The sequence below is a fragment of the Aquarana catesbeiana genome, linkage group LG02 (genome assembly GCF_042186555.1).
Source record: "Aquarana catesbeiana isolate 2022-GZ linkage group LG02, ASM4218655v1, whole genome shotgun sequence".
In the NCBI taxonomy this organism is placed as follows: domain Eukaryota; kingdom Metazoa; phylum Chordata; class Amphibia; order Anura; family Ranidae; genus Aquarana; species Aquarana catesbeiana.
Genome location: NC_133325.1, coordinates 93,732,155 through 93,747,463, shown reverse-complemented (window position 1 = coordinate 93,747,463; position 15,309 = coordinate 93,732,155). Strand labels below are relative to the sequence as shown.

General features: G+C 42.4%; 1 protein-coding gene across 1 annotated transcript in view; it reads right to left on the bottom strand.

Moving 5' to 3' along the window:
* Window positions 1-14,438, bottom strand: part of LOC141127062 (calcium-binding protein 39-like) — a 99,351-nt gene extending 84,913 nt beyond the window's left edge. The window contains exons 1-3 of the mRNA XM_073613225.1: window positions 14,277-14,438; window positions 6,212-6,376; window positions 1,945-2,063 (exon numbers count right to left, since the gene is read on the bottom strand). Of these exons, the coding sequence (XP_073469326.1) occupies window positions 1,945-2,063; window positions 6,212-6,376; window positions 14,277-14,387 (395 nt within the window). The 5' untranslated portion in view covers window positions 14,388-14,438. The remainder of the gene's footprint in view (window positions 1-1,944; window positions 2,064-6,211; window positions 6,377-14,276) is intronic.
* Between the last annotated feature and the right edge of the window lie 871 nt (window positions 14,439-15,309).

Below are 15,309 nucleotides of genomic sequence, written 5' to 3'. Positions count from 1 at the left end.
AGCGTCACCAGGTGAACAGGAGCCAAACAGAAGAGGCATCAGTACATACTGTGACATGCTATATTTTCTTTTTCCTCGGTAAGTATCTGTCTATTGTTTTAAATAAATTGTTTGGCAGTTATACATTTCTCTATGTGTGGCCTTTGTTCTCCTCTATGATGACTCATTCTTCGTTAAGGACGCTATCGGCCCCACTCTTTAATGCTGCAGCTACTAAATGTATCTTACACACTAGGTTAACACTGTCAAACGCTGGCAAAAAACACTAAAACATTAGCATTTTTTTGTCTGTAATTTTTACAGCAGTTTTTAGCTTTCTAGTGTGCATGAGGCCTAAAGGTGTTGTCCACTGCAAACAATACAGTTACAGTTGCAATTTTTCTATTCCGGGTAAGAAATTAAAACAAACATCTGAACAATTACTCTGGGAAACACCATCCATTTTGCAATCCTAAAGCAGCGAAACCACCACAGGTAGAGAGAAAGAAAATCATTCTACTCCACCACAATCAGTGTTGATGGGAGATTCCTTCCTGCAACGCTACTGTGTTCTGCTGGCAGGGAGCCTTCATTGCTGGCAGACCACAATGATCATATGAAAAAAAAAAGAAAAAAATCCAACAGGCTGGTTGTATTGAAGATGATCTATGGATCCTTCATTCTAAGGTTTATGCATATCTGTGAGATTGTCACTTGTGACATAGTAATTAGGAGTATTTAATCATCCCCCTTTAACCTCCCTGACGGTTTTCCCGAGGGTGTTTCAGCACCATTAGCGGTATCCCCGAGCCACACTCGGGATTGCATTGCAGGATCCTGGTACGGTATGCTTACCTTGTCCCCAGGATCCTGCGATGTCCCCCGCTGTGTCTGCGGGCTGTGTCCTCCTCCCGAAGCCTCTCTGTGCCGGGCTCTGTTCCCTCCGAGCATCGCGACGCACGGGGGCAGAAACTGGCGGCAAAAACTGTAAAAATCATAACACATACAGTACTGTATGAAATAATTTCCTATCTCCTTTTGTCCCCAATGATTTGTCCAATGCCCTGCATGCAGTTTTATATTATATATACTGTTCTTTCTGCCTGGAAACTTGAGATTGTCCATAGCAACCAAAAAGTGTCCCTTTACGTCAAAAGTGGCTTTAGACCAGCTAGAAAACAGCGATAGTAAATTAGAACACTTGCAGAATTCAGCGATAGTGAATCGTGGGGAAATGCATTTTATTATTATTATATTATTATTTTTTTTAATTATTTATATTTATTTATTATATTATAATTTATGATTTTGTGTTTCAAACTTCATCATACCAGGGATATTTACTAGACTCTTGGTGGACAGATTTAAGTGTGTTATTGCTAAGAATTACAGGCCTACAATATAAAACGCCAAATTTCTTTGCAAAATAATTATACTGCTTTGATACACAAAAATCTGAAATAATCATACCGCCAAGGAGGTTAAGCCCCTCCTACTGTTAGGCAAAATCTGTCCTCTGTGTTACTTACTACTGATCCCTGAACTCTGCCTCATTTACTACTTACCCCTGTCCTCCACCCTGCTGACCCCTGTTATTCGCCCTACAAACTGTTGACCCCATCTCTGCCCTATGGACCCCTGTAGACTGCCCTGCTGGCCTCCCATCATTTGTCCCCCTGAAATTTTCTACTGCACCCCCACATCAGACACGCTAGATCCGGCCCTGTTCTGAATCAGTACCTTCCTTTTTGTGAGGCATGTTCAGTTATAACACCTCATAGTTCTTTAGGAAGCAAACATTTTTGCACTTTTGTTCAATATGAAGAGCTTCACAAATACGTATAAACTGCCAGAGAGCACTTAAGATTCTTGGCAAAGGTATTAGATGACAACGTGCTGTATTGTAAAGTCAGACGCATTGTAAGTCAGGCAAACTCATCTAAATTAAATTTGCTTTACACTTACCCTTTAAGTAGTATAAAGAGTATATGTTGGTGGGAACTGATATATTCCACAGTTGGGCAACGAGTGCCAATCTGTCTTCTCAAGATATTGTTGAAAATCTGGGACACATCCTTCTTACCCTGAAAGACATATTTTCAAATTACAGATATAATTTAAAGATGGTCACACACATTACAATCTTATTGGACAATCTCTGTATAATTTGTTTCAACAAGAACTTTTTCTATTTAATTTATATTCAGTCAGACAGAATGTTACAACGTTTTTGTATCTAAAAGAAGAGATTGTGAAGTGCGTTGCTTAGGCTTTGTATAAAAGCCTGCAGGAAGTGTAAGGTGGTTTTGTTACGAGCAAATAAAATATAAAAAATGTAATACTGTATCTGGATCAAATACTCAGAATCTGAGTAACAATCTTATTTTTGCAGTACCATTAAAAAGTACTCTCACCCAGCATGGAAAGTTTAGTGTTGAGAATTCAGCCTATGAACAACTATCCAGGTTCCATTTTAAAATTACACCGACTTCTCTACAGTCATTGAATCTCTTGAACCTGTCTCGTGACAAAAATGTTTTTATTTTTACTAGTGCAACATCATTCAATATGGTTTTACACTCACTGAGTACCTTAGACCATGTAGACAGGGGTATTATCAAACAAAGGCTTTTACATTTGAACACAGTGCAGCTGGAAAGCATGCATTTGAATGTAATAAAAGGCTGCATTTGACCTGCTATACCTGCAATGCAATACATCTCCAATAAGACTTACCTGTATTAAGAGAAAATACCTGCAAAGCAGGTCAAAAGCAGCCTCAGAATTGCCATTCATATTGTAGCAATGAGGTAAATGGGAATCTACTCTTGATGGGTTGTTTCAAACACAGGTAAACAACGCCTTTGGACAGAAAATCCCAATAATTACTGACTAAACGATGCAGAAAAAGGCATTAAAGCAGGACATTCCTTCTTTTGCTAAAACACTTTTTTTTTTTTTTTTACTTCAAGTGTTTGTAACCCTAAAAAACAAAAACAAAAAAAACAAAAAACAAAAAAAAAAATTGACCCTGCTTCCATGAATAACAGCACAGTGCACATATTTTCATTACACAGTGAATTTTAGTGTAATTTGACCCCCTGTATAATCTAAAATACCTGACTGATTCTGCCCTCCCCCCCCTGTAAACTGACCATGGTTTATCATGGTTGCTAACCCCCGACACCGTGGTCGGTTTACGTGAATCCGTCATCCGCAGCCCTCTTCTGCTCCCCCCTCCCTTCCTGCCTGTCAGCTATGTCAGTGCTCATGATCATATATTCCCCTCTGTTAAATAACGTTGTGGCCCCACTGTATGTGAGCTCCGGGAGGTGCTCTGAAATAAGGTAGAAATCTGCAAATTTTTTTTTATAAAACACATACAGTGGGGCACATACCATTATTTAACAGAGGGGATTTTGCGATCATAAAGTGGCTTTACAACCACTTTTGATTTAAGGCCGAGTTTCACCCAAAAGTGGAACTTCGGCTTTAAGCACTCCTGACCCCCTGACATGATACATTTGGCATGTCGTTTTTAGGAAGGGGAGCGGGTACCTAGTTTTCACAGGTGCCCAGCTCCCACTTGCACTCCGGGCCGCCTTTTAGGTGAAGCTCCACTTTAATTCCCCTAATTTCACAGGGTAAACCCCAAGTGGGATACAGACGTTCTTTAGCAATATGAGACTACAAACTTTACAGCTTCTAATGCCATCAAGGTCCTCTTTACAGGTTCAGGAATGGTGTTGGTAATAATAACAACACAGTGTGGCTGATTTGCTAGAGTAACCAAACATTTTCATTACACAGTGAATTTATACTTAGGCTAGCCATACACGGCAAGATTTCTCACATTCAGCCTTGTAGGTTAAAAAGGAGCAATCAATCAGTCGCCTTCCCTATTCACAGTGGACAGCCTGAATGGAGAAATCTCCACTGCTTACTATTGTATTCTGGCAGCTGCAGCACCTGTGTCTCCCTGGATACCTAAAGTTTCTTATTGGATGTCGTCACCTGTTCAGCTGACAATTGCCACCGGCTCAGTCCATTTTTCTTTTACAATATTCACAACAAAAGTATGAAAAACATTCAATTTCTCAAATCTATAAAACTTGTACTGGGCGAACTGCTACCATTGGAACCATGTATCAAATTAGAATTAAACATAAAAAAGAGAGAGAGATAGTCACAATCACACCTACCTGGATTTTAAAGAAATGCAAATGAGCAGATGGGTAGGATTATGACAGCTGTTCATTTTATATTCAGCAATAGTTACAGAACAGTGTGGGGCTATTACATCACCCTTAAAGCAACTGTCACGAAGAATAAAAATAACGGTGCAGTAAAGCACCACCTCATTTTCACTTAGATTATTGTCAAGTAATATGTTTTCTCTAGTTCACTTTACAGGATTTCAGGGTGTAAAATGGTCTACCTTAAAGCTGAACTCCAGGCAGAAATAAATGACACAAATAAAGATTAAAAAACAAATATGTGCAGCAGCACTTAATGATGAGTGCGTCTGCACTTAATTTTTGCTTAGGCCAAGTTCACACAGGCCTTGAACTTTAAAGCAGCCTTTAACATTTTACTGCGACAGAGGTGTTTAACCACTTGTCTACTGGGCACTTTTACCCCCATCCTGCATGGGCCAATTTTCAGCTTTCAGCGCTGTCACACTTTGAATGACAAATGCGCACTGGTAGGCAGCACTGATAGGTGACACTGATAACTGGCTTGTGTTTACATCCTGTGATCAGCTGTCATTGGACACAGCTGATCACGTGGTAAAGGGCCGCAGTGATTGGCCCTTTACCCTGATCCGCGATCAGCTGTGTCCAAAGGACTCGGCAATTAGAGTGCGACGCTTGTGGACCGCAGGGGGCTGACAGGTAGCTTGATCATGGGAGGACATTCATGTACACCCTCCTGACAAACTAAGCCCGCACTGTAGCCGTCTTTTGGCTATAGTGCAGGCAGGAAGTGGTTAAAGTGGATGTAAACCCAATGTCATCCTTTCTAAACTATTGCCATAGGGGTTATCTATAAGGATAAACATGCCTCCTGCATGTATCTTTACCTGTCAAATGTCTCCCCTTTGTTATGAGACCCGAAAAACTGCATATTCTGTGGGTGGGTCTGTTGTCTGGAGCTCGGTTGGTGGAGTCGTGATGTCAGTAGACTCAACGCCCACCTCTACACTGCCCTGTCTATTTCTAACACTGAACTTCTGCTATGATCTCTAACATCCAGTGAAAAGACAGGAAAGTAACCACATGACTTCAGCATGCCAAATCATGGTGAGGTGTGGAACAGCCAATCCTTGCAGAGCTGCTGAAGAAAGGAGTGGGGGAGGGAATTAAAAAATACTGCCTGTGTCTTAGGCTAGTGCACGAGATATGTAAATCACCTGTCACTCACAGCAAGGGGTAGGATTTGACAAAGTTTTTCTCACTTTGTCAAGATTTTTCTCACTGAACAATAAAAGAGGATTCCTCAGAGATGGATTAACTCTGTGTAGCAAGACTGGGCTCAAATTATAGGAAATCTTATACTCTACAGTATGATAAAAAAAAAAATTCGGGTTTACATCCACTTTAAGTCACAAATCGGGGACACTCCTAAAATGCCCTGTGAGATTTTTTTTTTACAATGTTAAAACCGAAAGTCATCATATTTGACACTTTGCAATGGCAACTCAAACGCGCTGTAGATGCCATAGGCCAGTTTGCAACCCATTTTAACAGAATGGAGGCAGTTGCAAAGCATCACACACCTTCTGAACTCTGCAAGCATTGTTATTTTTGCATCTTTGGGACCTGAAGCAAGGCTAACTCTGCCGTGTATATACCTCCACCCGGCTCCTAATTTAAAAAATTTTGAGTGGCATTTATAGACGGTCATTTTGCGGAAAAGGAGGAGAGAGCAGAGTGACACAGCAAAGTCTCATCAGTCTACTACTTTTCTTTGGCTGGGAAGCGTTAAAGTATCTTCACTAAAAGTGACCCTTCCGATTCAATTTAGAAACAACCTTTTTTGTAAGGAGTCATGGACTTGTGAAGAGGGAAAAAAAGGACCTGTGTGTGGCACCTCCTCAAACGGCAGAGACTGAGGCCAGAATCACAAATTCTGAGATCATAGAGTGTTTCATCAGGTGTATCTGGATATGCCATTTTGCAAGCTACCAATAAAGAAGGTGTCCTGTGTAGCAAGGTGAATGTATACATACCTCAAAGTCTATGAGGTGCAAATTGGCTATCAATGTCACTAACAAGCCACTATTGTAGAGCTCCTGTGCTAGCTGAGCCACAGTCTCGGTCTGAGGCTCCTTGTCTCCTGTACCGCATAAAATTTCCTTTGTGGCTTGGAGGGATTTGGACACCTCTTCAGATGCCTGAAACATGAGAAAAAACAACCTGTAATACACTAACATTTTAAAGAAGATTGTTCAATAAAAAAAAAAAAAAAACAGACATGCCTTTTTACAAGTAATCAATAAAAGCCAACAAAAATGTCAGAAGTAAACTAATCCATTAGTATGCAAGATGTCTTAGCAACCAGAGAACATGTATTTCCATTAGCAATCAGAAGCAGTACTGAAAAAAAGTTATAAAAAGGAGTAATTTAAGGTCGCTTGCACAAAGGAGTACAAAACGCTGTGTTTTTTACAGACTTGAAATGAAATGCATTGTTGTCTATGTCTATGGAACACAGCTCAGTAAAGATTAGTTATACATAGTTGAGTATAGAGCAGTAAAACAAAAATTGAAAATTTTACATTTGACTGCAGTAATTTACTCGCATACGCGTGTTTACTTGTCTATAGGCATGTTTACGCAAGTATACAATGGGGAAAATATTTATTTGATCCCCTGCAGATTTTGTAAGTTTGCTCACTTACAAAGAAATGAAGGGTCTATAATTTTTATCATAGGTGTATTTTAAATAATAGCGACAGAATATCAACCAAAAATCCAGAAAAAAAAACAAGATACAAATGTTATATATTGATCTGCAGTTCAGTGAGTAAAATAAGCATTTGATCCTCTACCAACCAACAATAATTCTGTCTCCCACAGACTGTCTACAGTATGTGCTCATGTGGTACAAATTAGTCCTGCCAATTTAAGAAGGTGCTCCTAAAGACAACGCGTTATGTGTATAAAAAGACACCTGTCCACAGAGTCTTTCTTCCATTCAAACCTCACCATCATGGGAAAGACCAAAGAGCTGTCAAAAGAGGTCAGGAACAAGATTGTAGACCTGCACAAGGCTGGAAAGGGCTACAACACCATCAGCAAGAATCTTGGTGACAATGAGACAACTGTTGGAGTGATTATTTACAAATGGAAGAAATACAAAATAACCCTCAATCTCCCTCGGTCTGGTGCTCCATGTAAGATTTTGCCTCTTGGGGTAAGGATGATCATGAGAAAAGTGAGGGGTCAGCCCAGAACTACAGGGGAGGAGCTTGTGAATGATCTCAAGGCAGTTGGGACCACGGCCACCAAACAAACCATCGCTAACACAATACACCGTCATAGATTGAAATCCTGCAGCGCCCACAAGGTTCCCATCCTCAAGAAGGCACATGTCTGAAGGCCCGTCTGAAGTTTGCCAATGATCTAAATGATTCAGAAAAAGATTGGGAGAAAGTGCTGTGGTCAGATGAGACCAAAATTGAGTTCTTGGGCATTAACTCGACTGTCTGTGTTTGAAGGAAGAAAAATTCCGACTATGACCCTAAGAACACCATCCCTACAGTCAAGCATGGAGGTGGAAACTTTATGCTTTGGGGCTGTTTCTCTGCTAAAAAGGTACAGGCTGACTTTGCCACATTGAGAGGCCAAAGGACGGGGCCATGTATTGTACAATCTTGGATGAGAACCTTCTTTCCTCAGCCAGAACACTGAAGATGATTTGTGAATGGGTCTTCCAGCAGGACAATGACCCGAAACATACCACCAAGGAAACAAAAAAGTGGCTCAAGAAGAAGCAGAGTAAGGTCATAGAGTGGCCCAGCCAGTCGCCAGACCTTAATCCTATAGAAAATTTAAGGAGGGAGCTGAAACTTTGAGTTGCCAAGAGACAGCCAAAAAACCTTAAGGATTTAGAGAAGATCTGTAAAGAAGAGTGGACCAAAATTCCTCCTAAGATGTGTGCAAACCTGATAACCAACTACCAGAGACGTCTTACCTCTGTGCTTGCTAACAAGGGTTTCTCCACCAAGTACCAAGTCAAGTTTTGCTTGGGGACCAAATCCTTTTTTACTCCCTGAACTGAAACTCAATTTATAACATTTGTATCATGTGTTTTTTCTGGATTTTTGGTTGATATTCTGTCTCTATCATTTAAAATACACCTATGAAAAAATGTTTTAGACCCTTCATTTCTTTGTAAGTGGGTAAACTTACAACATCTGCAGGGGATCAAATAATTATCTTCCCCACTGTAAATGAGTATATTACAACAAAGAAGAATTTGACTCTTCTATACACTTACACACCTTTACTCGCCTATACCAAACATTACTCAGGTCTTTACACACAGTTTTTCTACTCTGTCAACAGGTTCCTGAGCAAACATCAGTAAATTATTACACCTGTGTGCAATTGCCTTAGACTGGCTCATATAACCAAGAAAATTTTTTATGCCTCAAAACTAAAATACTCCACGCACGTATCATCATAATTCCATCATAATACAAATTAAGGTAAATCAGAGCATTTTATGCCACACTCCTCAACAGAGTGATGTTTCTCAGGGGCCCCAGTTCAAAGGGTGCCAATTTTTCAAACCACTGGTTTGACAAACAGAAGAAGTATAGGCAGATCTCACAGGGCATGTCACCATCAGTGAAAGATCTGTTAGTGTATGGGCACTATAACAAACATAGGAGGGCAGTTGGCCATACATGCTTGATTCCACTGCCCTTAGGTACCTCAAGCAGCCAGAGTTATCGTGAAGGAAACCTCTGTGAAAAAAAAATATGGGTGCTACCACTACTGACCTCCTTCTAAAAATGCTAGTTGCCTGACAGTTACACTGATCTTATGGCTTTAGAAAACATTTTCAGATATGTGTCTGTATTATCATTTACTTGTATGAAAAAGTAACCTGTTCTCTTTGTATTGCTTCCTTTGCTGTGAAATACCTTGTTATACTGCCAGTCCCTTTTATACAGGACTGAGCCTGCACTGTTTGGGTGACAGCGACTAGGATATGTGATGTTGTCAGACCAGCCGATAGTCACAAAGTCTCTACCCCCACCCCTCTAAATACATTATGAAGCTGAGAACGGCAGTCTTGTGTTCACTAGTGAAAAAAAAAAAATATATATAGTTATAATGTGTGTGAGATATATACAGTATCTCACAAAAGTGAGTACACCCCTCACATTTTTGTAAATATTTTATTAACTCAACACACAGCCATTAATGTCTAAACTGCTGGCAACAAAAGTGAGTACACCCCTAAGTGAAAATGTCCAAATTGTTCCCAATTGGCCATTTTCCCTCCCCGGTGTCATGTGACTCGTTAGTGTTACAAGGTCTCAGGTGTGAATGGGGAGCAGGTGTGTTAAATTTGGTGTTATCACTCTCTCTCTCAGGATCTGAAAAAATGAATTTTTGCTCTACATAAAGATGGCCTAGGCCAGTGATGGCGAACCTATGGCACGCGTGCCACAGCTGGCACGCAGAGCCATCTCTGTGGGCACGCGAGAGGGTCCAGGTTCACGGCGGGGAGGACACGGCAGCAAGCAGCGGCGAGGTGCAAGAAATTATCTGCATGAGTGAGTGGGCGGCTCCGCAGCCTCTGCGTGGAAGGCTACAGGCCTAACACCTCGGGAGAGAGAGAAGCAAGCAGCGGCGAGGTGCAAGAAACTGCACTAGTGAGTGGGCGGCCCCGCATCCTCCGCGTGGAAGGCTACAGGCCTAACAGCTCAGGAGGGAGAGAAGCAAGCAGCGGCGAGGTGCAGGAAACTGTCTGCACGAGTGAGTGGACGGCTCCGCTTGGTAGGCTACAGGCCTGAAAGCGCGGGAGGGAGAGAAGAGCTTCACCGCTTAATTTTATGGCTGAAGAGGGGAGCAGCATCCCTGGCACCTTCCGGAGCCCGGACTCCTCAAACCCCCTTCAACAGTGAGGCCTGGAGAACAGACTGACTGTGGGCCTGGAAGACGAGGACAGGCGAGAGGCGCAGGCTGTGAGGAAGCCGCTGGATGGAACAGGGCAGAGCGCTCTCCCGGATCAAGGATGGAGACAGCTACCGGGCACAATTATACACTGAATACCTGCAGACAAAGACTGGGGCAAGGAGGCAGAGCAGGGACAGAGCTAGAGGTCTCCCTTTCTCTCAGCTCCCCTCTTTTTCTGTCCCCCCTCTCTCTCTGCCCCCTCTCTCTGTTCTCTCTCTCTCTCTGTCCCCCCCTTTCTCTCTCTCTCCTCTCTGTGTGCCCTCTCTGTGTCCCCTCTCTCTCTCTGTGTCCCCCCCCTCTCTCTCTCTCTGTGTCCCCCCCTCTCTCTCTGTCGTCCCCCCTCTCTCTCTCTGTGTCCCCCCTCTCTCTCTCTGTGTCCCCCCCTCTCTCTCTCTGTGTCCCCCCCTCTCTCTCTCTGTGTCACCCCCCTCCCACTCTCTCTCTGTCACCCCCCACTCTCTCTTTTTCTCTCTCTCTCACACAATCTTTCTCTCTCTCTTACACACACCCCCTCTCTTTCACTCAGCACCCCTCTCAGGAATTGCCGCGTTGGCACTTTGCAACACAAAACCAACTTATTTAGTACAGTTTGGGCACTCGGGCTCAAAAAGATTCGCCATCACTGGCCTAGGATATAAGAAAAGTGCCAAGACCCTGAAACTGAGCTGCAGCACGGTGGCCAAGACCATACAGCAGTTTAACAGAGCAATGAAGAAATCCTGGACTGCCACACTCTGAAGGCATCTTTATTGTAAATTGTTAAAATCCAACATAGAACCCTTCACAGGGACAATACAGAGCACAATAGCTAACGCGTTTCACATCAATGGATGCTTACTCATAGCTAGCTCAGCTATGAGTAAGCAGTGGGACTCCTGTGGGGCAACCTGTGAAGCTCTGGTGAACTCCATGCCCAAGAGGGTTAAGGCAGTGCTGGAAAATAATGGTGGCCACACAAAATATTGACACTTTGGGCCCAATTTGGACATTTTCACTTAGGGGTGTACTGACTTTTTGCTGCCAGCGGTTTAGACATTAATGGCTGTGTGTTGAGTTATTTTGAGGGGACAGCAAATTTAAACTGTTATACAAGCTGTACACTCACTACTTTACATTGTAGCAAAGTGTCATTTCTTCAGTGTTGTCACATGAAAATGTATAATAAAATATTTACAAAAATGTGAGGGGTGTACTCCCTTTTGTGAGATACTGTATGTATACACACACACACACACACACACACACACACACACACTATATTACCAAAAGTAATAGGATGCCTGCCTATACACGCACGTGAACTTTAATGACATCTCAGTCTTTTGCCCCGTACACACGGTCGGACTTTGTTCGAACATTCCGACAACAAAATCCTAGGATTTTTTCTGACGGATGTTGGCTCAAACTTGTCTTGCATACACACGGTCACACAAAGTTGTCGGAAAATCCGATCATTCTGAACGCGGTGACGTAAAACATGTAGGTCGGGACTATAAACGGGGCAGTGGCCAATAGCTTTCATCTCTTTATTTATTCTGAGCATGCATGGCACTTTGTCCGTCGGATTTGTGTACACACGATCGGAATTTCCGACAACGGATTTTGTTGTCGGAAAATTTTATAGCCTGGTCTCAAACTTTGTGTGTCGGAAAATCCAATGGAAAATGTGTGATGGAGCCCACACACGGTCGGAATTTCCGACAACAAGGTCCTATCACACATTTTCCGTCGGAAAATCCGACCGTGTGTACGGGGCATTAGTCTGTAGGGGTCAATATTGAGTTGGCCCACCCTTTGCAGCTAGCTATAACAGCTTCAACTCTTCTGGGAAAGCTGTCCACAAGGTGTAGGAGTGTGTCTATGGGAATATTTGACCATTCTTCCAGAAGCTCATTTGTGAGGTCAGGGACTGATGTGGACGAGAAGGCCTGGGTCACAGGCTCCGCTCTGTGCAGGCCAGTCAAGTTCCTCTAACCAAAACTCGTTCATACATGTCTTTATGGACCTTGCTTTGTGCACTGGTCCAAAGCATTTGGTGGAGGGGGGATTATGGTGCGGGGTTGTTTTTCAGGGGTTGGGCTTGGCCCCTTAGTTCCTGTGAACTTTTTTTTTTTTTAATTATCTTTTTATTGACAGATGCACACGAGATGACAATTACATGTAGATAGTTAAGCAGCCATGCTATATCACAGTAAAGGTAATACCATTTAGCATAAATACCACAATCTGACAATATCTGCTTATGGGACTGAAAGAAGGCAGTTTTGTGCCAACAATAAAGAGTTCGATACCTTTGAGAAAATAGCAACTAGTGATGATGATCTATATCGCAAACGGAATTCGGCCATGACAGAGTGCATCAATTTTTGAGTTAAAAAAAAAAGAGAGAGAAATGGAGAAGAAAAGGGAAGGTAAGGGTGGAATGGGGGAGAGGGAAAAAGAAGAAAAGAAAAAAAAGGGGGGGAGGGCCAGAGGATGCGAACAGTGTCCTGCCAGCCACACACCATTACGTTCTTTATAGGCAAAAAATTGGTTCATAAGTATTGAGAATATTCACCAGAGAAACGGAAATGATCCCAGTAGAACCACCTGGTTTTGTGTTCTTCTGATTTGTCCCGAAGAGCAGAGGTCAGATGCTTCATGCTTTCTATATCTTTCACTCTGGCAAACCATTGGGCGATAGTAGGAGGAGACTGTTTCCACATGGCTGGAATGCATGCTCTCACTGCATTGAGTAAATATTTTAGTAATGATTTGTTGTATTTTTTCCGGGAAAGAGGGGTCAGGTTAAGAAGAACTGCTGCGGGGTCTCCAGACACTGCGATATCCGTAAATTTGTGGATCAATTGGAAGACTTGCCGCCAGAATCGTTGGATGCCGGGGCATTCCCAGAAGATGTGTAAAAGTGTGCCCCTGTGGGAATCACATCTCCAGCATCGATCACTCAATTGTGGGAATAGTTTGGCTAGTACGGATGGGGTTCTATACCACCGTGTAATGATTTTGTAAGTGGTTTCCTGATACTTACTACATAACGATAATTTATCAGCGAAATTGAGTATCCTATCTTTTTGTTGGTTCGTAAAAGTGACCTACAGGTCTTTTTCCCATTTGGAAAGAAAAGGAGGTTCTGATTGCGCATCGAGATCTAGTAGAGCTTTGTAGGAAAGGGACAGGGATTTCCGTATCGGACTATCCCCCAAACAGAGCTCCTCAAATGGGCCGAGAGACCTCTGAAAGAGGTGTGGCTTGGGCAGTGAGTTCAGAAAGTGTGATAATTGGTGTACCCGCCATTGGTTCAGAAACTGTGATCCCGAGCCCGTGAACAAAGTTCTGCCCGGAATCCAGCCATTCGCACAGAGGAAATTGGACGCACGTAGGATCTTCTGTGGCGAGTGTACGTAAAATGCTGGGTCTGACAATCCCCGATCGAACTCGGGATGTCCTATTATCGGTGTCATTGGGGACGGAAAACCGAGTTTAAATATGGAATTTAGATGTGCCAGTATTTTCGTCCCTAAGTACTGGATACTGTGAGTCGCCCATCTAAAGGGGAAGTTAGGCTGTAGGCTCTTCAGGATAGGGTCTGGGAGGGAGACATTAAGTGCCTCAGACTTTTGGAGGTTTACCTTGAAGTTGGATAAGGTACCATAGGTTCTCAGTTCTCGTAGTAGGGAGGGCAGTGAAGGGAACTCTTAAGGCGCCAGCATACCTAGACATTTTGGACAATTTCATGCTCCCAATTTTGTAAGAACAGTTTGGGGATGACCCCTTCCTGTTCCAACATGACTGTGCACCAGTGCACAAAGCAAGGTTCCTAAAAGACATGGATGAGCCAGTCTGGGGTGGAGGACCTTAACTGGAGAAAAAGATAGCAAGAAAGGGATTGTAACTGTTTCCTACTCTATTGATTACTAAAAATACATTTGGCTACAGAAATAAAAGATATTTAAATGTAATTCAATTTCATTGGTTGCTACAGACACAATGTCCCATCTATACATTGGGCAGAGAAAACCTATATTGTGGGAAATATTTAATGGTTCCCTGCTGTTTAAACAAATGAATTAAAAGAGAAAGAGAAAATACATGCTTTACCTTTTCTGTCTTCTTGTCCTGCTTCTCTAATAAAACCATATTATCCTTCAATGTTTTCACAATTTCTGCAGGATTCTTGTGTGATTTACTGAATAATGGCATTTTTTTCATCTTGTTGGAATGTTAATGTAATGATATCCTAAAAAAGACAAAAAAAAAAAAGCAAAATCATCAACATAAACATAAATTCTACACAAGGCTAAAACACATTCAAATTGTGTCAATTTGATGTCCCAAATTAATGACTGGATGACCACCTGGCTTTATATTATAGTTGATAACGATCCAAATGTTGGAAGATTGTTGCAAAATTTCAGTGTTAAAGAGTCAATCTTTGCCCTTTCCAGACAACAAAGGAAACAACTTATTAAAGTGGTAGTAAAGCAGCTGAACTTGTACCTAGCTAAGCCCATAATAAGGCTTACTTGTAGGTACATTGAAGATTTCTTAAACTTGCGGTGTTTAGGAGATATTCAAACCGGATGCAGCCAGTGATGTCACTGGCCCATGTGCTTTGAAGGTCCGGCACACTGTGCTGGAGCCGATGGAGCCTGGAGTGACATCATCGTGGCCCCACCCACTCATGCAGCCAGAGGCCATGAACCCAGAAGGAAGACCAGAGGAAGATGAAAGCCCTGTCAGCGGTGACAGCACACTGCTGGAGAGCTTTGTTCCAAGGCAAGTATTACATATTGTGCTAGTATGCGATGCATACTAGCACATTATGCCATTGCCTTGCAGGGGATTTTTTTAAATGCTGCGGTTTACCACCGCTTTAACACCTGCCTGCCTCAATTTTTCTGGTCACGTTAAAGCTGCAGCAGGCCCGAGCAACTCAAGGAAGGACAGATGCCTCTTCATCTGTAATTCCGAGTGCAAAATCTACTGATCAATGAACAATTTAGGTGTCAAGCCCAATAATACTAACCAAATACTAGTACCAACCTAATTTATCATCCAGTATCAATGAGGAACTGTCTTGATTTTGAAATTAAGTTAAGTAGCAGCAGCCAAAAAAAAAAGACCAAAGAAT